The sequence below is a fragment of the Scyliorhinus torazame genome, chromosome 7, assembly GCF_047496885.1.
Source record: "Scyliorhinus torazame isolate Kashiwa2021f chromosome 7, sScyTor2.1, whole genome shotgun sequence".
Lineage (NCBI taxonomy): Eukaryota > Metazoa > Chordata > Chondrichthyes > Carcharhiniformes > Scyliorhinidae > Scyliorhinus > Scyliorhinus torazame.
The window spans coordinates 155,626,808-155,653,739 of NC_092713.1; the positions used below are offsets into that span (position 1 = coordinate 155,626,808).

General features: G+C 48.7%; 1 protein-coding gene across 3 annotated transcripts in view; it reads right to left on the bottom strand.

The window, feature by feature from the left end:
* gtpbp3 (GTP binding protein 3, mitochondrial) overlaps positions 1 to 26,932 on the bottom strand; it is a 77,354-nt gene that overhangs the window by 12,753 nt on the left and 37,669 nt on the right. For 2 of the 3 annotated variants that reach the window (XM_072511692.1, XM_072511693.1), the window contains exons 6-9: positions 24,512 to 24,621; positions 21,764 to 21,845; positions 12,822 to 13,003; positions 2,206 to 2,434 (exon numbers count right to left, since the gene is read on the bottom strand). In XM_072511692.1, coding sequence (XP_072367793.1) covers positions 2,206 to 2,434; positions 12,822 to 13,003; positions 21,764 to 21,845; positions 24,512 to 24,621 — 603 coding nt within the window. The remainder of the gene's footprint in view (positions 1 to 2,205; positions 2,435 to 12,821; positions 13,004 to 21,763; positions 21,846 to 24,511; positions 24,622 to 26,932) is intronic. The other variant, XM_072511694.1, reaches the window with a different exon arrangement.

Genomic DNA, 26,932 nt, shown 5'->3' on the forward strand with positions numbered 1-26,932 from the left:
TTCAAATCTGACCTGACGGCCCCGGTGATATGGAATGTGCCTATCCTTGTCCAGTACCTAAGTAAAAGATAGTGAGATTTGGGGGCTACAAAATAGAATTCTTTAAAAATAGAACTCTAAATGGACAGGTTGAGCATCTGCTGCAGTTGCAACTAAACGTTGAGGTATCAGCAGAGTGGAAACACTCTCATTCTTTCTTCCAGTGTCTCCACTTTGATGCAACTGCCCACACTTCTTCTAAAATCTCCTTTTTCCTCGGTCAACGTTCCCCCTCAACAGCAATTGGCAGGATTCTACATTACATTTTCCCCAATTAGGATGCTTCAGCTTTCAGTCCACTCACCCCCACAATGGCATCCCATATCTGCTATCGGGTCAGTCTCCATATGCATCAGTTAACTTGTGCCATTTCTTTCATGGAATGTTGCTGTATATTGCCCCTCCCAAATTGCCCTTGAATTAATAGCTTGCTTCGGAGGTCCGCTAAGATTCAACCACATTGCTGTGGATCTGGAGTCACGCTTGACCAGCCTTGGTACAGATAGAACATAGAACAGTACAGCACAGAACAGGCCATTCGGCCCTCAATGTTGTGCCGAGCATTGTCCGAAACCAAGATCAAGCTATCCCACTCCCTGCCATTCTGGTATGCTCCAATAACCGCTTGAAAGTTCCTAAAGTGTCCGACTCCACTATCACAGCAGGAAGTCCATTCCACACCCTAGCCACTCTCTGAGTAAAGAACCTACCTCGGCCATCCCTCCCATATCTCCCACCCTGAACCTTATAGTTATGCCCCCTTGTAACAGCTACATCCACCTGAGGAAATAGTCTCTGAACGTCCACTCTATCTATCCCCCTCATTATCTTATAAACCTCTATTAAGTCGCCTCTCATCCTCCTCCGCTCCAAAGAGAAAAGCCCTAGCTCCCTCAACCTTTCCTCACAAGACCTATCCTCCAAACCAGGCAGCATCCTGGCAAATCTCCCCTGCACCCCCCTCCAACACCCCACATCCTTCCTATAGCGAGGCGACCAAAACTGCACACAATACTCCAAATGTGGTCCTACCAGGGTCATGTACAGTTGCAGCATAACCCCACGGCTCTTAAACTCAAGCCCCCCATTAATAAACGCTAACACACTATAGGCCTTCTTCACGGCTCTATCCACCTGAGTGGCAACCCCCAGAGATCTGTGGACATGAACCCCAAGATCTCGCCGTTCCTCCACATTCCTCAGAACCCTGCCGTTGACCCTGTAATCCGCATTCAAATTTTTCCTACCAAAATGAATCACCTCGCACTTATAAATGTGGGAGATCAGCAAGAAAAGAAACGTGTTGGAATAGTCACGTCTAAAGGACACAAAGGTATGAAGGAGAGTTTCTGCTAGGTTTTCCTCCCAGAGCCAGATAGATTTTTGCAACAAAAAAATTAGTTTTGTCACCATGACTGAGATTTGCGTTATAGGGGCTGGTTTAGCACAGTGGGCTAAACAGCTGACTTGTAATGCAGAACAAGGCAGCAGCACGGGTCCAATTCCTGTACTGGCCTCCCCGAACAGGTGCTGGAATGTGGCGACTAGGGGCTTTTCGCAGTAACTTCACTGAAGCCTACTTGTGACAATAAGCGATTATTATATTATTATACCTGATTTGCTTTATTAATCAACTGAATTTAGTAATTATTGAGTTCAAATTCCACTAGCTACTAACCTACCTGAGACCTCTGGATTACTCGTCCTGTGGCATTACCACTGTCGCCCCATTAAGCTATATCATAACCTGCCTCTCCTCACTTTCCAGAGAGACAGTTTCCTCTCTGACACTGATCGGGTGCTTTTCCTTCTACAAGTCTCTCACTTTGTTTTTTTCTTTACTTGAACCTTGCGTCCATCTTACACATTTCACATTTATTTGTCCATTTAATATCTTTCCAGTGGCTCATCAAGATCATCTGGGTTTTTTAAAATCAAGACATTTAAGGAATTTGCATGCCATTGAAGCGATTAACCCTGCTGTGATTGGGCTACCTGAAATTTCTTTCTTTGCCCTTCAGCCCTTTATTTTCAGCATCCGTAAGGGACTTGTTGATCTCTCAGCTCCGACAAAGGATGATACCCAAAACGTTAATCCGTCTTTTCTTTTGACAGTGAGAAACCGGTATTTTCTACTTGTGTTTCACATTTTCCATCAATGTTTACCTGCTGTAGTTTATAGACTGCTCCAATGTGAGGTTTGGTTCTCCCCTCCTGACAGCATTGGATTGCAGACACGATGGATCTGGAGAAGACGGGGAAATCGTGACATTGATATTTTCCCCAGTAAATGCCCATTGCCGTCACATTCTTCAGAAGCAGTTGGTTGGCTGGCACAGTTGGTATATTTCCACCAGCAAACCCGACCACCACAATCCTGCCTTCCCACGCCAAGCTGGGACAAATGAAACACAAACCATGAATCAAACGCAAGTTCAACAAAGCAAGGCAATGAAAAATAGAATGGGGAGGGTCACGTGATGCGGGCGCAGGAATAGCTGTGTTTCTGTGAGCTCTGGCACTACTGGCCTATAATCCTTTCATTTATCGTGTTCACAGAGCTCGTGCTTAACTAATCTGGAAGTGAGAACTCCATATTCTGTCCCTTGAAGATTTCTGCTTAAACATTGGTGATAAAGTACTGTGAAATATTAAGAAAATCGTTGATAAAAAAGCTCAGTCAGAAGTGACGGAGTGGAGCGGACTCCGCAACGTGGTGAGTTAACGAGCAAACAGGCTCTCGATCCAATAACAACAAATGCATCACAACTGCCGACTGCTAATATTTTTTTTTAATAGTTATTCAAATGAGTTTTTCATTATAACAAGGTAAAACAAAACAATAACTACAGCAAACGACATTTCAAAGTAAGCCCACTCACATCTAACACCACCCCCCCCCCCCACCAACTCCCCATAAACAAACAAAAGTCAACAAAAACCATCTCCCCCTGCCCTGCCCCCCTCCTTGTCCTGGAGGGTAACCAACTCCCTGAAAAAGGAGATGAAAAGCTGCCACCTCAAGTAGAACCCTTCCACCGACCCCCTCGTGGTGTATTTGGCCTTCTCAAGATACAAATATTCCATTAGATCACTCAACCAGGCCGAGACACTGTGGGGCCGGGGACTTCCACCTGAGCAAAACTGGCTTCCGGGCTATCAACGAGGCGAAGGCAAAGACACCCGCCTTCTAACCCATCTACGGCACCGGCGAGTCCGATACACAAAAAATAACCGCCAGCGGGCACAGCTCCAGCTGAATACCCAGAAATCCCGATATGGTGCGGAAAAAGGAGACCCAGAAGCTCACAGGTTTAGGGCAAGATCAGAATATTTGCGTATGATTCACCGGTCTCCAGCACAACGTTCGCACCTATCCTCCAACCTCAGAAGAAACCATTCATCCGCGCCCTGGTCAAGTGCGCCCTGGTCAAGTGCGCCCTGGTCAAGTGCGCCCTGGTCAAGTGCGCCCTGGTCAAGTGCGCCCTGGTCAAGTGCGCCCTGGTCAAGTGCGCCCTGGTCAAGTGCGCCCTGGTCAAGTGCGCCCTGGTCAAGTGCGCCCTGGTCAAGTGCGCCCTGGTCAAGTGCGCCCTGGTCAAGTGCGCCCTGGTCAAGTGCGCCCTGGTCAAGTGCGCCCTGGTCAAGTGCGCCCTGGTCAAGTGCGCCCTGGTCAAGTGCGCCCTGGTCAAGTGCGCCCTGGTCAAGTGCGCCCTGGTCAAGTGCGCCCTGGTCAAGTGCGCCCTGGTCAAGTGCGCCCTGGTCAAGTGCGCCCTGGTCAAGTGCGCCCTGGTCAAGTGCGCCCTGGTCAAGTGCGCCCTGGTCAAGTGCGCCCTGGTCAAGTGCGCCCTGGTCAAGTGCGCCCTGGTCAAGTGCGCCCTGGTCAAGTGCGCCCTGGTCAAGTGCGCCCTGGTCAAGTGCGCCCTGGTCAAGTGCGCCCTGGTCAAGTGCGCCCTGGTCAAGTGCGCCCTGGTCAAGTGCGCCCTGGTCAAGTGCGCCCTGGTCAAGTGCGCCCTGTGCAGCACCTTGAATTGGATCAAGCTGAGCCCAGCACAAGAGGAGGTGGGAGTTGACCCTGAGAAGACCCTCACTCCACCCCCTCCCCCCATCAAAAACTGGACCCAGTTCACCCTCCCACTTTCTGTTTACTTCCTCCAACGAACTCTGCCCCATCGACAAGATCCGACAATAGATATTGGAAATCCCCCCCGCCCCTACTCAACTCAGCCAGAGACAGGACCCTATCCAAGAAAGAGGAAGACGGTGCCAGGGGAAATGAAGAATTCACTGTGCGCAAAAAATAGCAAACCTGCAAATACCTAAATACTTTGGATCTCGGAAGATGGAACTTACACAAAACTTTTTCATACCGGCGAACCGCCTTTCAATAAGCATGTCCCCAAACCTCTCCCTCGCCCATGTCCTGAACAAAGGCACGAACAAATGGTTCCTGCAAATCGGGGCCCAACATTGACGTGGAGCCCAGCTTAAAATGCTGCCCAAACAGCCTCGAAATCCTCAGAGTGACCAGCACTACCGGGCTCATGTTAATTTTGCAGGAGAAAACGGAAGCGGGCAGTAACCAGGGCCCTCAAATTCAAACTTCTACCTCTACATGAACCTGCCTCCAGCCTACCCATATAGAATCTGGATCCTTAAGCCGCCACCACACCCTTTCAATATTTGCAGCCCATTAATAAAACAAATTAGGTGGTGCCAAGCACTCCAGCTGCCTCTCTCTTTGTAGAAACATCTTACAAATATGTGGGGTGTTGTGTGCCCAAATAACGATTCAATCTCCATGGGGATTGTTGACGTGTGCCTGGCTCCAACTTCAAGTCCACAATATGCAGAACACGATCAGAAATAACAATCGACAAGTACCCCATCCCCTTCACCCCAGGAAGAGACCCATCCTCCACAAAGAAGTCAATCCAGAAGTAGACCAGATGGACGTGGGGAAAAAAAAACACCTTATCCCTTGGATACATAAATCGCCACGGGTCTGCCTCGCTCTCCAGCTTCTAGTTAAGGAATACACTGTGCTGATTGTATGACACTAGGGCTGTGTGAAGAATGCCTTTTAGACTCGAGAACTGTGTGAGGGGGGGGGGGGGGGGCAAGTATGTAATTGTTAAGGGTTACTGCATGGGGAAAGTATTGCGATAATGAATGTCTACGATCCAGAAAACCACTCTCCCGATTTTGTAACTGATGTCTTTATGGATTTTGCCAAATTAGCTTCAATAAATTCTTTCATTGGTGGGACTTACCTGCCATCTCAATCCTTTGATGGACAAACGTCCCTCAGCTAGGAATTCTCCCATTCTATAGACAAAGGCATTAGCATTGATATGCAAGGATAGGGGGCACTAGGATGTTTGGAGAACATTATATCGCAAAGATAAAGAGTTCACTTTCTTTTCCGCTCCCCACCATGTAATACTAGAATTGATTACTTTTTCATGCTCAAGACATTATTACGTTTAGCTCTTTAGCTAGTATTGTAGTCTCCGATCATGCCCCAGTTTTCTTGGAATTTTTATTTTTTTCAATAAATTTAGAGTACCCAATTCTTTTTTTCCAATTAAGGGGCAATTTAGTGTGGCCACTCCACCTAGCCTGCACATCTTTGGGTTGTGGGGGTGAGACCGACGCAGACACGGGGAGAATAGCTATATGTTTGGAAATGAACCGAGTCAATATTTGGCTTTCCTTACGAAGAAGGTGGTGAACACTAGGCAATTTCCTCTGTTAGATTCCAAGGGTAATAGTCTGATTGAGATAGAGGATATTAATACTGCGTTTAAAAGCTTATATGCCGATTTATATAAAACAGGTCAGTCGGGGAATGCACGTGTACATATTGGAGTGTTTTTTCTCTTCCTTTAAATTCCCAACAATTTCTGAGGACCAAAGGTCAACCCTAAATGCTCCCATTTCTTTTTTTAAATAAATTTAGAGTACTCAATTCATTTTTTTCAATTAAGGGGCAATTGAGTGTGGCCAATCCACCTACCCTGCACATCTTTGGGTTGCGGGGGTGAAACCCACGCAAACACGGGAAGAATCTACAAACTCCACACGGACAGTGACCCAGAGCCGGGATCGAATCTGGGAATTCGGTGCCGTGAAGCAGCAGTACTAACCACTGCGCCACCGTGCTGCCCTAAATGCTCCTATTTCTAAGGGAGAAAGTGGTATTTACCTCGAGGGATCTTCAGTTTACTAAGGCTCTGGGGTCTGATGGTTTTGGGAGTGAATTTTATAAGGAATTTAAAGACTTGCCAATAGATCCTCTGATTGGTCTCTATAATCATTCATTCGAAGAAGGCCTGCTGCCTCAGTCACTTCAAGAGGTGAATATCTCCTTAATTTTGAAGGCAGGCATGAACGCTGAGGAATGCTTGTATCCGATAGGCTGATTTCATTCTTGAATGTAGACTTGAAAGTGTTGTTTAAAATACTGGCTTTGTATCCAGAAAAAATCCTCTACCTGATTATCCGGGGTGTTCAGACTGGGTTCATAAAGTGCTGAAATTCATGTAACAATGTTAGGAGATTAAATATTATCCAGGTCTTCAAAAAGATGATAGGCAGCTTAGTGATCGCATTAGATGCAGGGAAAGCTTTTGACCAGGTGGAGTGGAATTATTTATTCTACATGTTGAATAGGTTTGGTCTGTGATGGGAGTTTATGGAGACATGGGTTGAGATTCTCCGACCCCCCCCCGCCGGGTCGGAGAATCGTCGGGGGCTGGCGTGAATCCAGCCCCCGCCAGTTGCCGAATTCTCCGACACCGGAGATTCGGCGGGGGCGGGAATCGCGCCGCGCCGGTTGGCGGCCCCCCCCCCACACCGGTTGGCGGGCCCCCCCCCCCCCCTCGCGATTCACCGGCCCGAATGGGCCGAAGTCCCGCTGCTAGGATGCCTGTCCCGCCGGTGTGGATTGAACCACCTCTCTTACCGGCGGGACAAGGTGGCGCGGGCGGGCTCCGGGGTCCTGGGGGGGGGGGGGGGGGGGGGGCGCGGGGCGATCTGGCCCCAGGGGGTGCCCCCACGGTGGCCTGGCCCGCGATCGGGGCCCACCGATCAGTGGGCGGGCCTGTGCCGTGGGAGCACTCTTTTCCTTCCGCCTTCGCCACGGTCTCCACCATGGCGGAGGCGGAAGAGACTCCCTCCACAGCGCATGCGCAGGGATGCCGTGAGCGGCCGCTAACGCTCCCGCGCATGCGCCGCCCGGAGATGTCATTTCCACGCCAGCTGGCGGGACACCAAAGGCCTTTTCCGCCAGCTGGAGGAGCAGAAATTAGTCCGGCGCGGGCCTAGCCCCTCATGGTTGGGGCTCGGCCCCCCAAGATGCGGAGGATTCCGCACTTTTGGGGCGGCGCGATGCCCGATTGATTTGCGCCGTTTTTGGCGCCGGTCGGCGGACATCGCGCCGATACCGGAGAATTTCGCCCAAGAGCTTTATAAAAATCCTCTGGCAGCATTTTCTTCCTAACAGTTATAGATCTGATCATTTTGGTCTTCAGTGTCTGGGCAGGGTTGTCCATTATCCCCGTTATTGTTTGCAGTAGATATTGAAACACCGGTGGAGGCAATGAGACAGAATTCTTCGGTGTTTAGGTTGTCTTGTGGTGGGGAGCAACCTAAGATCACGTCTGAGTCAAACTTGTCTGTTCCTTTAAAATCCAAGGCTCTGACTCTGGGAAGCTTCCCACCCTTGCTACCATCGCCTTTAGATTGTCCCCCTTGGTGTATTCTTATTTGGGTATTTCTATTACCCCTTCATTTCAGCAGTTACTTGACGCAAACATTCCCCCTTACTCTTGTCTATAGAGTGGGACCTACATCGTTGGTCCTCCTTCCCGATATCATGGCTGAGTCGGACAGCACTGATTGAGATGAATGTGTTATATAGGTTGTTATATCCTTTATGGATGCTACCAATCTTGCTTCCTGTTAAGATCTTAAAGGAAATTAATGGGGTGTTTAGCTCCTTTATATGGAATAAAAAGAGGCCTCGCTTAAAATTGACTAAATTGCACCTTCCTAGTTGAAAGGGAGATCTGAGGTCCGAATATTAAGATGCATGTATTAGCCTCACATCTCAGATTTATACGAGTATGGGTGGGAGGGAACAATACCTGCATTTGGCTTGATATTGAAGCTGACCAATCTGAATGCTTTTTGCAAGCTCGGTTGTTTCCTCGGGATTTTAGGACTGTGCCGAACAAGTGTGAGAATCCAAATACACATCAACACTCGGAGCTTGGAGGATGGTCCGTGAGATTGAAGGTAGATTTAACTTCTGCTCTCTCTCCCATTCAGGGTAACCCAGATTTCCTATCAGGTCTTACAGACTGTGGTTTTGATATTTGGAAGGATAGGGGACTTATTAGGCTCGTGAACATGATTAGGGGTGCTTCCTTGTTCTCTTTTTGAGTAACTGTGTCAATAACATGATGTCCTGCGATATTACTTTTTCGGATATCTACAACTTCTATAACTTAGAGCTCTAATTCTAAATAAGACATTTCTGCAACATGGTGCTAGTGTTTCCTAGTGTAATCTTGTTATCTACAGAACCAAAGCAATTAATCAGCAAGTTCTATGACACATGATGTTCTAGGTCCTGTACAGATGCGCTAGAGACCGCGGTCTTGGGCAAAAGATCTTGCAGTGAAGATTGATGAGGAGACCCGGGGCACGAACTGGGAAAATGCCAATAGAATCTCAATTTGTAATAAAACAAAGGAGACCCAGCTTAAAATACTGCCCGTCTGCGTGTTGCACCTAGCTTAAGACACAGGATAGACCCTGCTATATCCTCAGTGTCAAAAATGCAAACTAGTGAGAGAAGACTATACACATTGTGCGGGATTCTCCGTCGGCCGGTGTGGAATCGGGAAACACGATTGGCTGGAAAATCATGGAAAATCGTGGCCGGCGCTGGGCGCCCGGCGAATGCCATGCTCCGGTGCCTCGACAGCGGCGTCAAAGTGTTCTACTCCGTGCATACAGTAAACGCCATTAGCATATCATTAACGAGTATGACCCGGTATTCTCTGGGGCTCCCACGATGGTCTGCCTCTGCCAGGAGGAATTGCCGACTGCCAGTTTCCCCTACAGACAATGGACTTTGAATCTAACCAGGAATGGTGGCCATCATCCTAGCCGCTGCAGCCCTGGGGGACACACAAGCAGGAGCTGCTCGGGGAGAAACCTGCAGCAGTGGAGCCTGCCCCAGGGGAACAGGAGCCAGCTGGTGAGGATGGAAAGCCGGCCGCCCAACAGGCCAAGGAGGAAATGGGAAGGAGGCGCCACATTCGGCCTCGTGTACTGGCAGCACTTGTCATCCGTGGACTTGTCGGATCGGGCATGCCGTCGAAGTCTGCAGTTGAGCAGGGAAACAGTGCAGCATATCTGCCAGTTCATGGCACACCTAGAACCGGGGGAGTATGGGGGAGGACACCCGCTCCCAGTGGCCATCAAGGTGACGGCCACCCTGAACGTTTATGCCAACGAGGTCGGCGTTGTGGACCCCACATCTGCGCAGTTACAGAGGCCCTGTATGCCGTTTGGCACAATATATCAAATTCAATGTGGGCTGAACCCACAAGGATGCCCAGGCAGCGGGGTTCGCCGCCATCGCCAGGATGCCCAGGTCCACGGGGTGATCATAGAATTTACGGTGCAGAAGGAGGCCATTCGGCCCATCGAGTCTGCACCGGCCCTTGGAAAGAGCACCCAATCTAAGCCCATAGCTCTACCCTTTTCCCGGAACCCAGTAACCCCACCTAACCTTTGGACACTAAGGGGAAATTTAGCGTGGCCAATCCACCTAACCCGCAAATCTTTGGACTGTGGGAGGAAACCGGAGCACCCAGATCAAACCCATGCAGACACGGGGATAAAGTGCAAACACCGCACAGACAGTGACCCAAGCTGGGAATCGAACCTGGGACCCTGGAGCTGTGAAGCAACTGTGCTAACCACTGTGCTGCCATGCCCCCCCTATGATGCAAGTTCCCCTATGAGCACCGGCTCATGACGGGCCTGTCTTCACAAACCAAAAGGGGTTCTACGTGATGAATGTGCAGCACATCATGCGTGTCTGCACCCATTACCCAGGCAGTGTGCATGCTGCCTTCATCCTGGCACACTCGATGGTTCCTGTCACCTTTAAGGCGCACCCCCGGGTGAGGGGTTGGGTCCTGGGCGATGGAGTTATCCGGTGCAGGTGTGGCTGATGACACCTATCCAGAGACTACAGACGGACATGGAGACCCACTACAGTGACGCCCATGCCACGATCAGGGGCGTGATCGAGCGGTGCATTGACCACCTGAAGACGAGATTCAGGTGCCTGGACCGCTCCGAGAGGCCCCCAGTACAGAGTTGCAGAGTCTCCCACATCGTGTTGGCCTGCAGCACCCTCCACAACATTGTGCAGGAGAGGGATGAAGTGCTGGAGGAGGGGAATGAATGGCAGGCCTCGTCTGAAGAGAAGGATGCGGAGGAGGGGGGGAGGAAATGAATGGCAGGCCTCATCTGAAGAGAAGGATGCGGAGGAGGGTCAGGATGGACAGGGCATGGGTCCCAAGCAGGCACAGGAGGCCAGACAACACGTGCCCCAGGGCTGGTGCACAAGGGACGCTCTAATCGCCTCCAGGTTCACCGACTAGCGGGCCTGGCCTACAGCACGAACATCCCAACAAACCCCTTCCTATAACCTCCCGTCCTGCACCACCATCCCCAGCCCGCCTGCAACCCCCTCTGTGATTCCTACCTGCCTCACAATGGGGTGCGGGCCCTAGGTTGGCAGTAACAGCATGTCTGGTCCATGGGATGGAAGGTGATGACGACCTGCTCTGCGATGTCAAAGTCTGACACCTGCCCACTGTTGCACTTTCCACTGTCCACCTGGGTGATCCCCGCATGTGAGCTGGCCATTCCATCACACAGTCCCACAGAACCCTTGGGGTGGCAGAGATACAGGATGTGGGGCGGGGGGTTTGGCGAGGAGAGGGAGGTGCATGGTCCCGGGGCTGTATACAGTCAGATTTACAGATGTATTATAAATAAATTATGACACCACCACTTGGTGAACTATTAAGGCAGACGACCAAAAGCTTTGTCAAAAATATTTTAAGGAGCATCTTAAAGGAAGAAAGAGAGGTGAAGGTGCAGGGATGCTTTGGGAGAGAATTCCAGAGCTAGGGAGCGAGGCAGCTGAAGACATTAATGGAGCAATTAAAACAAGAAATGGTTAAGAGGCCCGATTTAGAGGAGCGCAGATATCTTGGGATGATTGTCGGGCTGGAGGGGTTTACCGAGATGAGAGGTGCCAGGCCATGGAAAGACTTGAAAGCAAGGATGAGGATTTTAAAATCGAGGCATTGCTTAACGGGAGCTAGTATCGGGGTGATCGGTGAATGGGATTTGGTGCAAGTTAGAACACGACTTGAAGGAAAAGGAAGGGCAAGGACCGCATCACTGAACCATATCCCTCAACTGTATTATTAATTTCAAAAAACTTCCCATCCATGTTGATAGTTTAATTGCCAAGTTTAGCCTGCTATGCTGACACCCCATTTCTGGTCTCTGAGCAGCTCCAATAACGTAGCATATATTACACACTGAACTGAGTGCATTTACTTCAATGGCTGGTGATATTTCAGACTAGAGGCTGTTTGGCTAAGTTGGGAAAATTCTGCTGCAGATTTGAGCAGATGGGCATACCCACCCAATATTAGTTGTTGGAGTAAGAAAAATTCTGACAAAGTATCGAAGCACTCCAATCATGTCAAAGGTTCATGGCAATGTCCAGTGGGGTGATAATTCCCAAGTATTTTGCTGATCAAGGTGAGGGATTTTTTATTTCACAAAAGATTTACAACACAGAAACAGGGCCGATAGGTCCTTTAGGTCCTTTCTGCCCCACATGAGCCTTATCCGAACGATCTTCACTGCACTCATCAGCATTTCCTTCTGTTTCTTTCTCCCACATCTACTTATCAAGCGTCCCCTTAAACGCATCTACATATTCACCCCAAGCGTCACTTGTAACAATGAGGCCCATAACCTCTCCAAACCTCACATTTGGAAGCTCAGATCTACGGCATAGAGATGTACGAGGCAAGTTTTTTTACACAGAGGGTAGTGGGTGCCTGGAACTCGCTGCCTGAGGAGGTGGTGGAAGCAGGGACGATAGTGACATTTAAGGGGCATCTTGACAAATACATGAATAGAATGGGAATGGACCCAGGAAGTGTAGACGATTGTAGTTTAGTCGGGCAGCATGGTTGGCACGGGCTTGGAGGGCCGAAGGGCCTGTTCCTGTGCTGTACTTTTCTTTGTTCTTTGTTCTATATCACAGGCAGTTTTAACATTATTCAAGGTACATGCTGCTCTACAAGGGCAAAAAATCCTCACCCACCCTGCCACCATATACTCACCTTGTCAAATCCCCAAACCATACAAAATCCAAGAGAACAGTGACAGGTACAACCTGATTCCAGGTTATTTCTTTCTCCCTCTATCATTTAGCTGACTTATCAAGGTGAGGACATGCATAGCAATCCATCGGAGTCTCCAGAGTGTTCAGTTCCCTTATGATCTACTTCAACCCTTGATGACAAGGAGCATGGAGTCTGCAAGATTGCTTCCTTTAGCTGAGATGGAGAAGTCAGCAGATTTCGGATTGCAGCCTCACCGTTCAAACCCGCTACACTTTGATGAATTTAATAGTCAATGGCACGTGCTAGCGATAGAAATACCTGCTGAAAGCATCTTTGAATATATCTCCTCCAACGGTATCCAATACCACATTCACCCCTTTGTTTGCTGTCAGTTTTTTCACCTCCTCCTTCACGCTCTTTGTGGTATAATTGATGCCTGCTACAGCACCTTTCTGCATAGCCAGTTCACACTTCTCATCAGTTCCTGCAGCTGCGATGACCTATAGGAAGTAAGTAGATCCAGTACTCATCGATAAATAAGCGCATGTTAAAGCTGGGATTTGCTAAGAAATAAATCATTAAATTTCATACATTGTAGTCGCTTTTGATAATGGGGAACTGTGGAAAATCAACCTAATTTACAAGGAACAAGAATTAGACCAAAGCTGAAATGTGGACCCGCCGTCCTATTTTGGAGAAGGAAATGTAAATATCATGTCAAATTCACGGGGCTGGATTCCCCGCTGTCAGGGTTTTCCTTTAGAACATAGAACATTACAGCGCAGTACAGGCCCTTCGGCCCTCGATGTTGCGCCGACCTGTGAAACTACTTTAAAGCCCATCTACACTATTCCCTTATCGTCCATATGTCTATCCAATGACCATTTGAATGCCCTTAGTGTTGGTGAGTCCACTACTGTTGCAGGCAGGGCATTCCACGCCCTTACTACTCTCTGAGTAAAGAACCTACCTCTGACATCTGTCTTATATCTATCTCCCCTCAATTTAAAGCTATCTCCTCTCATGCTAGACGTCACCATCCGAGGAAAACGGCTCTCACTGTCCACTCTATCCAATCCTCTGATCATCTTGTATGCCTCAATTAAGTCACCTCTTAACCTTCTTCTCTCTAATGAAAACAGCCTCAAGTCCCTCAGCCTTTCCTCATAAGATCTTCCCTCCATACCAGGCAACATTCTGGTAAATCTCCTCTGCACCCTTTCCAATGCTTCCACGTCCTTCCTATAATGCGGTGACCAGGACTGTACGCAATACTCCAAATGCGATCGCACCAGAGTTTTGTACAGCTGCAACATGACCTCATGGCTCTGAAACTCAATGCGCCGGCAGCCCGGGGATTTCCTGACAGCGTGGGGCTGCCCATAATGGGAAACCCCATTGGCCGGCTGGTGGAATGGAGAATCCCGCCCATTAAGTACAGAAATATGAATTAAGCAACACAGTTGCTATTTTCAACCTGTTCTCAGAAGCTACAAGAATGGCTGATGGATGAAATGGAACTGTCAAAATAAAAAGAAATACGAACATAAGAACTATGAGCAGGAGTGGGCCACTCAGCCCCTTGAGCCTGCTCTGCCATTCAATAAGATCATGGCTGATCTGATTGTACCTCAACTCCACAGATGTACAGGGTAGGTGGATTTGTCATGATAAATTGCCCCTTTGTTTCCAGGTGGGGTTTGTGGGTTACGGGGATAGGGTGGATGTATGGACTTAGGTAGGGTGCTCTTTCCAAGGGCCGGTGCAGACTCGATGGGCCATATGGCCTCCTTCTGCACTGTAAATTCTATGATCCACATTCCCACCTATTCCCGATAACTTTTCACCCCCAAGACTCTGCTTCCACTGCCGTTTTGTGGAAGACTTCCAAAGATTCACGGCCCTCAAGAGAAATAAATCTCCTAATTCTCTGTGTTAAATAGGCAACCCTTTATTTTTAAAACACTGACCCCTCGTTCTAAATTCTCCCACACGAGGAAGCATCATCTCCACATCCACTCTGTCATGGCCCCTCAGGATCTTATATGTTTCAGTCAAGTTGCCTTTTACTCTTCTAAACTCCAATGGAAACAAGCCTAGCCAAGCTTTTCACTTAAGGCAGCCTTCCCATTCCAGGTGTCAGTCCAGTGAATCTTCTCTGAAGTGCTTCCAATGCAGTTCCTTCAATAATGAAAATGAAATGAAAATCGCTTATTGTCACAAGTAGGCTTCAATGAAGTTACTGTGAAAAGCCCCTAGTCACCACATTTCGGCGCCTGTTCGGGGAGGCTGGTACGGGAATTGAACCGTGCTGCTGGTCTGCCTTGGTCTGCTTTAAAAGCCAGCGATTTAGCCCAGTGAGCTAAAGAGACCAATACTGTACACAGTAATCCAGATGTCGTCTTACAAATGCCCTGTATAACTGAAGCATTACCTCCCTACTTTTGTATTCAATTCCCCTCACAATAAACAATAACATTCTATTAGCTGGTCTAATTACTTGCTGCACCTGTATACTGGTCAACAATCGCACCAACCTTCTTTTAATACCTGAAGATGAAATCCATTAGGGCCTGGGGACTTGTTAGCCCACAGCTCCAACAATTTGCTCAGTACCACTTCCCTGGTGATTGTAATTTTCTGAATTCCGCCCTGTATGTTGAATCACTGTATGAAAGTCCCCTTAGTCCACGAGGACCATAGGCTGCTCTCCCCTTTGAGAGAAAGCTGACTGACGATGATTAAACCGGAGGGTCATAGAGTCATAGAACAGACTAGAATCACAGAATCCCTACAGTGCAGGAAGAGGCTATTCGGCACATCGAGTCTGCACCGACCCTTCGAAAGGCCACCCTACCAAGGCCCAATCCCCCGCCCTATTCTTGCAACCCCACCCTAAGGGGCGATTTAGCATGGCCAATCCACCTAACCTGCACATCTTTGGACTGTGGGAGGAAACCAGGGCACCTGGAGGAAACCCACGCAGACATGGGGAGAATGTGCAAACTCCACAGTTAGCCAAGTTCAGAATCAAAACCTGGGTCCCTGGCGCTGTGAGGCAGCAGTGCTAACCACTGTGCCACCATGCCACCCAATGTATCTTCATTTAGCAGGAGGAAGCTGTTGGGCTTATGGTTTTATAGATAAGATTATTTCAGGACACAGCTGTTTGTTACAAACTGGGTCAGAGGAAGGTGCTGACTTCTAAAGTTGTGTCTCTCGCATCTCACTTCAGTAACAGTGAACCAGTGGCAAACAGGGCACATCTGTTGGAGGAAGCAACATTAAAACATTTTTTTCATATTTCCAAGCGAGGGGTAAGGTTAAGAAGGCTTCATGGATGACCTCCAGTGGCGGTCATGGTATGAATGGTCACACAGAGGGCAGCTCCTGCTCAAGGGCATACAAAAGAGCTCTTTTTACTTTAAAAACAGGAGAAACTTCAATGGAAAAGGAGGCCATCTTGGATGGCCCCGGTACAGGGTGAAATTAGAGGGGGCAGAACCGAAAAGGGAGGATGGCGGACAGTAGAGGGGAATGGAGGCGTAAACCTCCGGTAAGACCTCTAATATGGAATATGCGAGGGCTCAATGGACCGGTGGCAAGATCTCGGGTCTTTGCGCACCTCAGGAGGGAATGGTCTTACAGCAGGAGACACACCACATGAAGGACCAGGTCAGGCTGAGAAAAGGATGGTGGGTCCGGTATTTGTCTTGGGGTTTGACTCAAAGTCGTGGGAGGTGGCCATCGTGATGAGCAAGAAGATGGGGTTTGTGAGTGCAAAGGAAATGAGGGACCCGGGTGGGTGATATGTGATTGTGAGTGGGAGGGAACGCCGGTGGTGTTGGTGAATGTGTATATACCGAATTGGGACGATGTAGGGTTTATGAGAGGGTTGCTGCCAGTGATCCCGGACTTGGGTACGCACCAGCTGATCATGGGAGGAGACTTTAATTGTGTGCTTGAGCCGAGGGTGGACAGGTCAAGCCCCAGGTCAGTTGTGAGGATATGGCTGACAAAGGAGCAAAGGATGGGCATGGTAGACCCGTGGCGTTTTAAGAACCATGGGGAGAGGGAGTACTCCTCTTTCTCGCATGTTTACAGGGTATACTCCAGAATTGATTTTTTCATGGTGAGCCGTGGGGCATTGGTAGGGGTGGAGGGGGCAGAGTACGCAGGATAGTAATTTCGGACCATGCACCCCATAGGCTGGAGGTTCGGCTTAGATCGGGAAGGGAGCAGAGGGCAGGGCTGAGGCTTGATTCAGGGCTGTTGGCAGACAGGGTTTTATGATAAGGTGTGGTCGGTGGTTAAAGATCATGTAGAGTTGAATCAGAATGGGGAGATGTCGGTGGCTAGATTTTGGGAGGCACTGAAGGCAGTGGTCCGAGAAGAGATTATCTAGTTTAAGGCACATGAGGGTAGGGAAAGGAGGGAGGAGTACGAGCGGTTACTGGGCGAGATAGTCGAGGTAGACAGGGATCATTCGATGGCACCTGCCACAGCTGGGTTGGCGAGAAGGAAAAGGCTACAGGGGCAATTCGATAGGCTGACAACAGGGAGGGCAGTGGGGCAGCTGCGCAGGGCAAGTGGGGTGCAGTACGAGTACAAGGAGAAGGCAAGTCGAATGTGGCACATCAGTTACAGAGGCAGGCCATGTCCAGGGAAACTTTGAGGATACGGACAGAGACAGGGTTGGAGCAGGGGAAGATAAATGAGACGTTTAGGGAATACTATAAGGAACTGTACAGGGCGGACCCGAGGGGTGAAGAAGGGGACATGGGGTGGTTTTTGGATGGGCTGGAGTTCCCACAGCTGGTGGAAGAGAAGAGGCAGGCGCTAGAGGAGCCTTTGGGGCTGAGGAAGGTATCGGACAGTATAAGAGGTATGAAGTCGGGAAAGGCCCCATGGCCTGATGGTTACCCAGCGGAATTTTATTAGGAGTTTGCGACGGAACTGGCACCACATCTGCTGGGGAAGTTTAGTGAAGCGCTGGAGAAGGGGGAGCTGCCGGAGACGATGACGCAGGCGACAATTACATTAATACGGAAGGGGAAGGACCCGTTGGAATGTGGGTCGTACAGGCCCATATTGCTCTTACATACGGATTTTAAAGTGCTGGCTAAGCAGGTGGCATGGAGGATGGAAGGTTGTGTCCCAGGAGTGGTTGCGGAGGACCAAACAGGTTTCATAAAGGGCAGGCAACTCTTCAGTAATATAAGGAGCCTGTTAAATGTGATTATGGCCCCGTCGAGAGTACCGGTACCAGAGGTAGTGGTGTCCATGGATGCGGAGAAAGCATTTGACCGGGTAGAATGGCGGTACCTGTTCGAGGTCCTGGGAAGGTTTGGGTTTGGGCCGAAGATTGTGGCATGTTATATGTGGCACCGCTGGCAAGCGTATGGACCAACGATATGAGCGTACAAAGTTTTGGGTTACAAAGGGGAACAAGGGAGGGGTGCCCGCAGTTGCTGCTGCTGTTTGCGCTAGTAATAGAGCCCCTGAGTGGCAAGGGATTACGAGGGTGAGCAGGGAGCATCGGGTGTTGCTATACGCGGACGACCTGTTACTGCAAGTGTCAGACCCGCTGGAGAGCATGGGGAGGATTATGGGCCTACCAGAGATGTTTGGGCGTTCTCAGGATAGAAGCTGAATGTAGGGAAAAGTGAACGAATTGGGTCGGAGAGCCAGCATAGGGGGGCTGCCATTCAAGGTAGCTAGAGACAGGTTCAGATACCTGGGTATCCAGGTAAAGGGAGAGTGGGCAACATTGCATAAATGGAATTTAACAAAGCTGGTGGAGGAGGTTAGGGAGGATTCTAAAGAGGTGGGATACGCTGACTCTGGCAGGGGCCCGGGGGGGGGGGGGGGGGGGGGGGGGGGGTTCGAAGTGGTGAAAATGAATGTCCTGCCAAGGTTCTTATTCATATTTCAGACGCTTCCGATTTTTGTTCCAACGGCCTTTTTTCGGAAGGTGGCTATGCTTATTTCAGAGTTTGTGTGGGCGGGGAAGGTGCAAAGGGTAAAGAGGGCCCTGTTACAGAGGCAGAAGGGCGTTGGCGTTGCCAAACTTGTTACATTATTATTGGGCGGTGAACGTGGAGAAGGTTAGGTGGTGGTGGGAAGGAGAGGGGGCAGAATGGGTTAGAAGGGAGGAAGAATCCTGTAGGGGGTCCAGCCTTAAGGGTATGGTTCGGCGGCTTTACCACTGGCACTAAGGACATACAGAGAGCCCAGTGGTGCAATCCGCAGTGAAGGTGTGGAACCAGCTGAGGAGGCATTTTAGGATAGAGGGGATATCAGTGTTAACGCCATTGTACGAAAACCACGGATTAGAGCCGGGGTGAACAGACGGTATGTACAGGAAGTGGAGAGAAGTGGGACTGGTGAAGGTGAAGAATCTATACCTGGAAGAGAGGTTTGCTAGTATCGAGGAACTGAAGGAGAGAGTGGCTGTATGGGGAGCATGTTGACCGGATCGTTCATGTTTTGTAGCTGTTTGAATAAGTTTGGAATAAAATACGTTTTTTTTTAAATGAGAGATAACCTCAGCGGGTAGGGGGATTGAACCAGCCAACTGAACTAACTGTCCCCGGAAGTAATGTATAAATGATGTTCGTATCTGACTGGAACATGATTGGGTCAGAAGCACAGTGGTTAGCACTGTTGCTTCACAGCTCCAGGGTCCCAGGTTCGATTCCCCGCTGGGTCACTGTCTGTGCGGAGTCTGCACGTTCTCCCCGTGTCGGCGTGGGTTTACTCCGGGTGCTCCGGTTTCCTCTCACCCACAAGTCCCGAAAGACGTACAGTTAGGTGAATTGGACATTCTGAATTCTCCCTCAGTGTACCCGAACAGGCGCCGGAGTGTGGCAACTCGGGAATTTTCACAGTAACTTCATTGCAGTGTTAATGAAAGCCTACTTGTGACACTAATAAAGATTATTACTGCTAATAAAGATTATTATTATGACCGTCATTCTGCAACTGACCTCGCTGGAAGACCAGTCCCTCAATGACTGCTGAGAATTTGGATCTTGCTGCCACATGGGGTAGTGGAGGTTGCTGTGGGGTGCTGAATATTTTTGGGTGGGTCTTAAATGAATTTGTCATGCTCTTAAGTAGATTAACTGTATGTACTTATCGACTACAAGAACCGTGTACATGTATAAAGTAAAGGTTCAAGCTGAGAGCTGTCTCTGTGCTTGCTTATGCACACAGCTCTGTCCAACACTAGACTGACCCCTGGATGCAGGTCATATGTTCCCTTATATCACTATGTAGGCAGTACTGTACTCAGTCCCACATTAACCCTATCTGTGCCAGATCCTTATACTAAAGCCGCTAACAGCATAAATAGATGCATTTAAGGTAAGTACATAAGGGAGAAAGAAACAGAAGGATATGCAGATAGAGTGAAATTAAATAGATTGCAAAGAAGCTTACAATCAATCTAAACACAAGCTGTTTCTAAACTGTAAATTACTATGTAAAATTACAAAGCACTTTATCACATCTCTCAGAAACATTTCAAATGGCTTCACACATGCTTTCTTTGAAACAGGCAAATTTGGCTGATATTTTGTACACAGGAAGTTCCCATCAACACTTCGGGAGAAGAATAAACAGTGGTGTTTGCTGATGGAAGAATGATGCCCAGGATCTCTGGAGATCCCCCTGCTCCTCTTCAAACGATGCCACGAGATTTATATCATTCGCCCATGCGACCAAAACAGGGATACTTCAGTCAAAGCCCATGCCTTCAGTAATGCAGAACTTCCTTCGTTACTGCACATTCACCCAAGATTGAATGCAGAGGTCCAACCAAGACCCAGCATCTGACTTCAGAAGTAGAGTGCTACCAACTGCACCAAAATGAAACAAAAAAACATAAATTCTTGATCAAGCTGTTAAACTGCTTTTTTCTTTTAAATTTAGAGTACCCAATCATTTTTTTTTCCAATTAAGGGGCAATTTAGCGTGGCCAATTCACCTACTCTGCATCTTTGGGTTGTGCAGGTGAGACCCACGCAGACACGGGGAGAATGTGCAAACTCCACACAGGCAGTGACCCGGGGCTGAGATCAAAACCAGGTCCTCGGTGCCGTGAGGCAGCAGTGCTAACCACTGCGCCACCGTGCTGCTCTGAAACTGCTTTTTTCTTGAGGGGAGCTCTTTTCAGAGGTGTCTTGCTAATCCTGGAGGCTCATGTCAGGTAGGAAGTGGTCTTCAGACTATATCAAAGCTCGTTTGTTATCAGTGACCAATACAGTCAGCAAAAACAATGGGCAGCCTGACCCCCATTGAGAAGTCTCAAGGTATTTAAATTGGGGGAGTCTTGCTGTATCATCCGATCTTACCTCATCCAGCATTTTCCTTTGAATTATAGAATTTACAGTGCAGAAGGAGGCCATTCGGCCCATCATAGAACATAGAGCATACAGTGCAGAAGGAGGCAATTTGGCCCATCGAGTCTGCACCGACCCACTTAAGCCCTCACTTCCACCCTATCCCCCTAACCCAATAATCCCTCCTAACATTTTTGGTCACTAAGGGCAATTTATCATAGCCAATCCACTTAACCTGCACGTCTTTGGGAGGAAACCGGAGCACCCGGAGGAAACCCACGCAGACACGGGGAGAACGTGCAAACTCCGCACAGACAGTGACCCAGCGGGGAATCGAACCTGAGATCCTGGCGCTGTGAAGCCACAGTGCTATCCACTTGTGCTACCGTGCTGCCCATCAGGTCTACACCGGCCCTTGGAAAAAGCACCTTACCCAAGCCCACACCTCCACCCTATCCCCGTAATCCAACCCAATCCTTTTGGACACCCAAGGTCAATTTAGCACGGCCAATCCACCTAACCTGCACATCCTTGGACTGTGGGAGGAAACCAGAGCACCCGGAGGAAACCCACGCACACACTGGGAGAACGTGCAGACTCCACACAGACAGTGACCCAAGCTGGGAATCGATCCTGGGCCCCTTGAGCTGTGAAGCAACTGTGCTACCGTGCTGCCCTAGTGTTAGTGGGCTGGATGTAAAGTACCATCCTGCCATGCTACCCTGTCCCAATGTCACATTATATTTGTTATTTTTTAAATCACTGAATTTGAACAATATATGTGTGTGTGGGGGTCTGTGTCAAGCATTTTACTCTTAATATTCTTTTCTGTTAATAATGCCACACAAGAAAATAGCAAATGGAAATCAGATGATTCATAGATAGACACATTAAAAACAAAACTGAGCATCACACCTTGGCCTTTAGAACATGAGATGCAAAATCCACAGCTGCAAGTCCTGCTGCACCAGCTGCTGCCGTCACCAGAACGGTCTCCCTAAAAAATATCAGCAAAAACAAGTTGGCACAAACCTAATATTATCGCCAGGTCAGTTCTGCAGTGAAAATCAGGAAGCACTATTTCACAAAATATGAACAGTAAGAACTTGTATTTTATAGCACCTTTAACACAGCAAAACATCCCAACATTTGGGATTATCTCACAAAATCTAATATTGAGACACGCAAGATTGTGGGCAGCATGGTAGCATAGGTGGGCAGCACATTAGCATAGTGGCTAGCACTGTGGCTTCACAGCGCCAGGGTCCCAGGTTCGTTCCCCTGCTGGGTCACTGTCCGTGCGGAGTCTGCACGGTCTCCCCGTGTCTGCGTGGGTTTCCTCCGGGTGCTCCGGTTTCTTCCCACAGTCCAAAGACGTGCAAGTTAAGTGGATTGGCCATGATAAATTGCCCTTAGTGTCGAAAAAGATTAGGAGGGGTTATTGGGTTAGTAGGATAGGGTGGAAGTGAGGGCTTAAGTGGGTCGGTGCAGACTCGATGGGCCAAATGGCCTCCTTCTGCGCTGTATGTTCTGTGCCATAGTGGATGTAGGGGTGGAATAAAAGCAAATTACTGCGGATGCTGGAATCTGAAACAAAAACAGAAAACACAGGACAATCTCAGCAGGGCTGACAACATCTGTGGAGAGAGAAGGGAGCTAACGTTTCGGGTCTGGATGACTCTTTGTCAAAGCTGGAGAGAACTGGAAATAGGATCAGATTTATCCTATTGTGGGAGCGTGTGGAGCAGTGGGGCTGGATAGGTGTGACAAAAATACTTGGTCAAACAGGTAGTTTTTAAGAGAGTGCCTGAACCATAGGAAATGGAAATTTTGACACTCTCTTCCCCAAAAGGCTGACATGCAGGGCCGAGTGTGGCACCATGTCATGGAGACGAGATAGCCCCTAGATTTTATCCACCGTCTATGTTTAGTTAGTGATCTCATGCAGACCAGACAATGAATTTACATAGAATTTACAGTGCAGAAGGAGCACTCCCAATTTCTGGGCACTTGATCGCCACCCAGCGACACCTACTGGGAACTGCAAGTAGGCAGAAGCTTGGGGTCAGGCTTGGAGGAAGCTCTGACCTCGGCCCTCCCCCCCTAACAGGCTCAGGTGAATAAATTGTCTCAATGCTCCCCCACAAAATAATAGCTGCTTCGTGTGGTACTGGAGAGGAAATAGCACCCAGTGTTGCAGAAAGGAAGGAGAAGAAAGCTTACATAATTCAAGAGTGGACTACAACTATGTGATGCGACTAGGGAAGCTGTGAATGTCCTCCTGAAAACAGGGAAAGTTAAGGCAAAAGAATTGAAAGAAGATTCAAATTATCAGGGGATCTGACACAGTGGCTATGGAAAAACTGTTTCCACTGCCAGAAGAGTCAGTAATCAGATGACACAAATTTAAGGTCATTGCCAAAAGAACGCATGGAAGATGAAAAGTTTTTTTTACTTTGCTATGAGCTAGAGTGCACTTTGCCTGATAAGGTCATGGAAGCAGATTCAAAAACAACTTTCAAAAAAGGATATATATTAGAAAGGAAACATTTATAAGCCTATGAGGAACAATCAGTATAGGGGTAACATGGAGGCACGGTGGTTAGCACTGCTGCCTCACAACACCAGGGACCCAGATTCAGTTCCGGCCTTAGGTGACTGTCTCTCACTTTCTCCCCGTGTCTGTGTGGGTTTCCTCTGGGTGCTCCGGTTTCCTCCCACAGTCCAAAGGTTAGGTGGAGTTATGGGGATAGAGCAGGAATATGGGCCTAGGTAGGGTGCTCTTCGGTGCAGAATCAATGGGCTGAATGGCCTCCTACTGAATTGTAGGGATTCTATGAATTGGATAGCTTTTTCAAGCTATCACAAGCACAATAAACTGACTATCCTCCTCCTATTCAGTAAGGTTTAAGTTTCATTCACATATTTTCGATGAAAAAAGGAAAACCGCAAATTGCTGGGAACTAATAAATTCAAGAAATGGCCGGGCCTGCAGGGCAGCTCCGTCAGCTGAAGAGAAGAGGCGAGCTGTTTTGGGTGTGGAGTTTTTTTCTTCATAGCTTGCAGTGAAGAAAGATTGAAACACAACCCACCTGTTTGCTTGTCGGGCACATTTCAGCACCTGAAGTCCCAGCACCGTCTGCTGACAATCACAAAGAGATCGAGCACAAATAGAATGCAATGGCCTCTTTTGTTCTTTTTTAATATAAATTTAGAGTATCCAATTATAGGGGCAATTTAGTGTGGCCAATCCACCTACCCTGCACATATTTTGGGGTTGTGGGGGTGAGACCCACGCAGACACGGGGAGAACGTGCAAACTCCAAACGGCCTCTTTTGTTATTATGACACAGAAGATCCTTAGAGGGTTTAATAAGGTGGATGCCGGGAGGATGTTTCCCCTTGTGGGAGAGACCAGAACTAGGGGACACAGTTCAAACACAAGAGGTCTCCCTCTGAAGACAGTGAGAATTTTGTTTACTCTGAGGGTGGTTAGTCTGTGGAATTCCCTTCCCCACTCAGCAGTGGAGGCTGGGACATGGAATTTATTCAAGGCTGAGTCATATAGATTTTTGACAGGCAATGGAGTCAGAGCAGACATGATCTTATCAAATGGTGGAGCAGGCTGGAGGGGCTGAATGGCCTCCTACTAAGTACTCTCACCCTGGCTGTGTCTTTGCTCGCTGCTGCAGGGCCAGGATCGCCGTGCCATATGAAACCGGTAATGTCGCAGCCACCTCGTAGGGGAGCTCCTCTCCGATGGGCCACAGCATCTGCAGGGATTTCAGGTAAATCAGGATGCACATTAACCAAGCATACAAATCATCCAACTGACTCCAGTTGGGTTGCACAATGTACCACTAACACATTTTGTCAGGTTTTCTCCCCTCCCTTCATGTTGTCAGTCTTCCTGGGGCATGATTCAGTTTGTGGTTCATGCACCATCCTGCACCTCATACGCCAACATTTAACTGTAAGAACCTCACCTGGCATCTAACAGAGGTTAGGTGTCAGGGTGACAGTCAAGAGTAGGAACCCCAATGGCTTACTATGGCACTCATGTTGAGGAGGCCAATTAGAAGGCCGTCACTGTTGCCCAAACGCTGCACCTGGAGGCCTGTATGACTCAATACAAAACTGCTTAGAACTTGTAACCACCTGGGGAGGTCGCCGGGGCTACATCAGGCACTTTCACCAGAGTGAATATTGACACCTTTGTGGGTCATCCATTGGGTTGGATGCGGGGGCAGGATTTGTGAGCCAAAGCATAGTTTCCCGATGAAAGGGGAGTTTCTCCAGCAAAATGCAGTGATCAGGGTGAGAGGGAAGTACACACGAATAGAGAGCGGCAGATTGAAGAACAAGAACTCGCTTTATACATCACCTTTCACAACCACAGGACATCTTCAAATGATTCACAGCCAATTAAATACTTTTTGAAATGTAGTCAGTGTTGTAATGTAGGTAAACAAAGGAACTAAATTACATCCAGCAGTATCCCATAGACAGCAGTGAGATAGTGAGAAAATGATTTGTTTTTGCTGATATTAGTTGAGGGATAATTATTGGTCAGACACGCAGGTGGCTCCCTGCTATATGGTAACATGAAAATGTTCACATTCAGCTGAGAGACAGGCGTTTGATGTACTTTCCAACAGATGGTACCTCAGACAGTGCTGCACTCTCTCAGTGCTGCACTGAAGTGCGAGGCTAGACTTTCTGCTCAATTCTTTGAAGTGGAATTTAAACCCATTTATGATTTAGTGGCAAGAGTGCTACCCATTCAGCCAAGACTTGCAGGTTGGATGAATATATTTTGGAGTTTTACTTGATTACTTTAGGTAATTCATATAAAATTACATATCAGAAGATATCATGAGCCCCTTATTGGGCAAAGCGTATGTGGTCTGTTAAATGTAATGAATGATATTGTGGGCAGACTTTTCTCCAAAAATGGCATAAATCTCACGATCTGACTGAAAGCTGGAGTGTTTCTGCCTGGAAACAGCCAGGATTTCACTCCAGATCTCCTGACACTTGGTCAGAGGAGAGTGTTTTGCACCATCATTTGGGTCCAAAGATACCGACAATCCTGGCTCTACATAGATCACGCGCCCCACCCATAATGAAAATCCCCCCCCCCCCGATGGAGTTCCCTGTAGGCCTCACCCCTCGCAGTGCCAACCTGATCCTGCCCCATGGCACTGTCAAGTTGGCACTGCCAGGGTGCTGCCCAGCCATGTCCCTCACCACCCGGGGGCTATACTCACCTCCAAGCCCCTAGCATGGTCATCATGACCGATTTCCATTTTTGGAAACCAGCAGCGATTTCCGCTGGCATGAACATCTGATGCCCCCTGAAGCAATGGCGTTAAGCCGCCTACGCATATTTAAATGAATTAAAAATTTATGATAATTAGGTGTATGCCTTCGCTACGCATAAACCTAATTACGTCAGTGAGTATGGGCAGGAAACGTCACATTCTTAGTTCTCGCCAGCGCAAATCCCTATTTTGGCCTCTCACGCGGTTTAGTAGCCATTATGGGATTTGCGCCCGTAGCGAATGAGCAGGAGAAATCACGGCCTCCTATGGTCTCAGTCATTCTCTCATTATCAAATAGGATCTTGCGGGGACTTCCGGTAGGGCCCTGTAAGGGGAAGATGTGCACGGGGCAGCTCCCGCCACAGAACTAAGTTTTCAGGGGGGGGGGGGGAAGAGTTCTCCTGTTTTGTGCTTGTTTTGACCGGGGGGGGGGGGGGTTCTTTTTCTTCCTCCTAATTCCTGTGGGGTTTTGACTTTTGTGTACAAATAAAAACGGAGAGTTGGGAAAAAAAAAAGAAAGGACCCAGGCAGCGCATACCCGGAGGTACGACAGGGGAAAAAGAGAAGAGGCCGCAAGGGATCGGACCAGTAAGCTGTGGCCCGTGAAGGAAAGGAGGTAAAGGTGTGTGAAAGGAGCCGGGGCCGGAGACTTGGAAGCGGCCGGGGAGAGTCGCGGCCCCCCTGAACGGAGGTAGCGCATCGGAGCACGGACCTGCAAGCCGTCCGACCGAGACCCCCCCCGCTGCACGCGGGGCAGGAG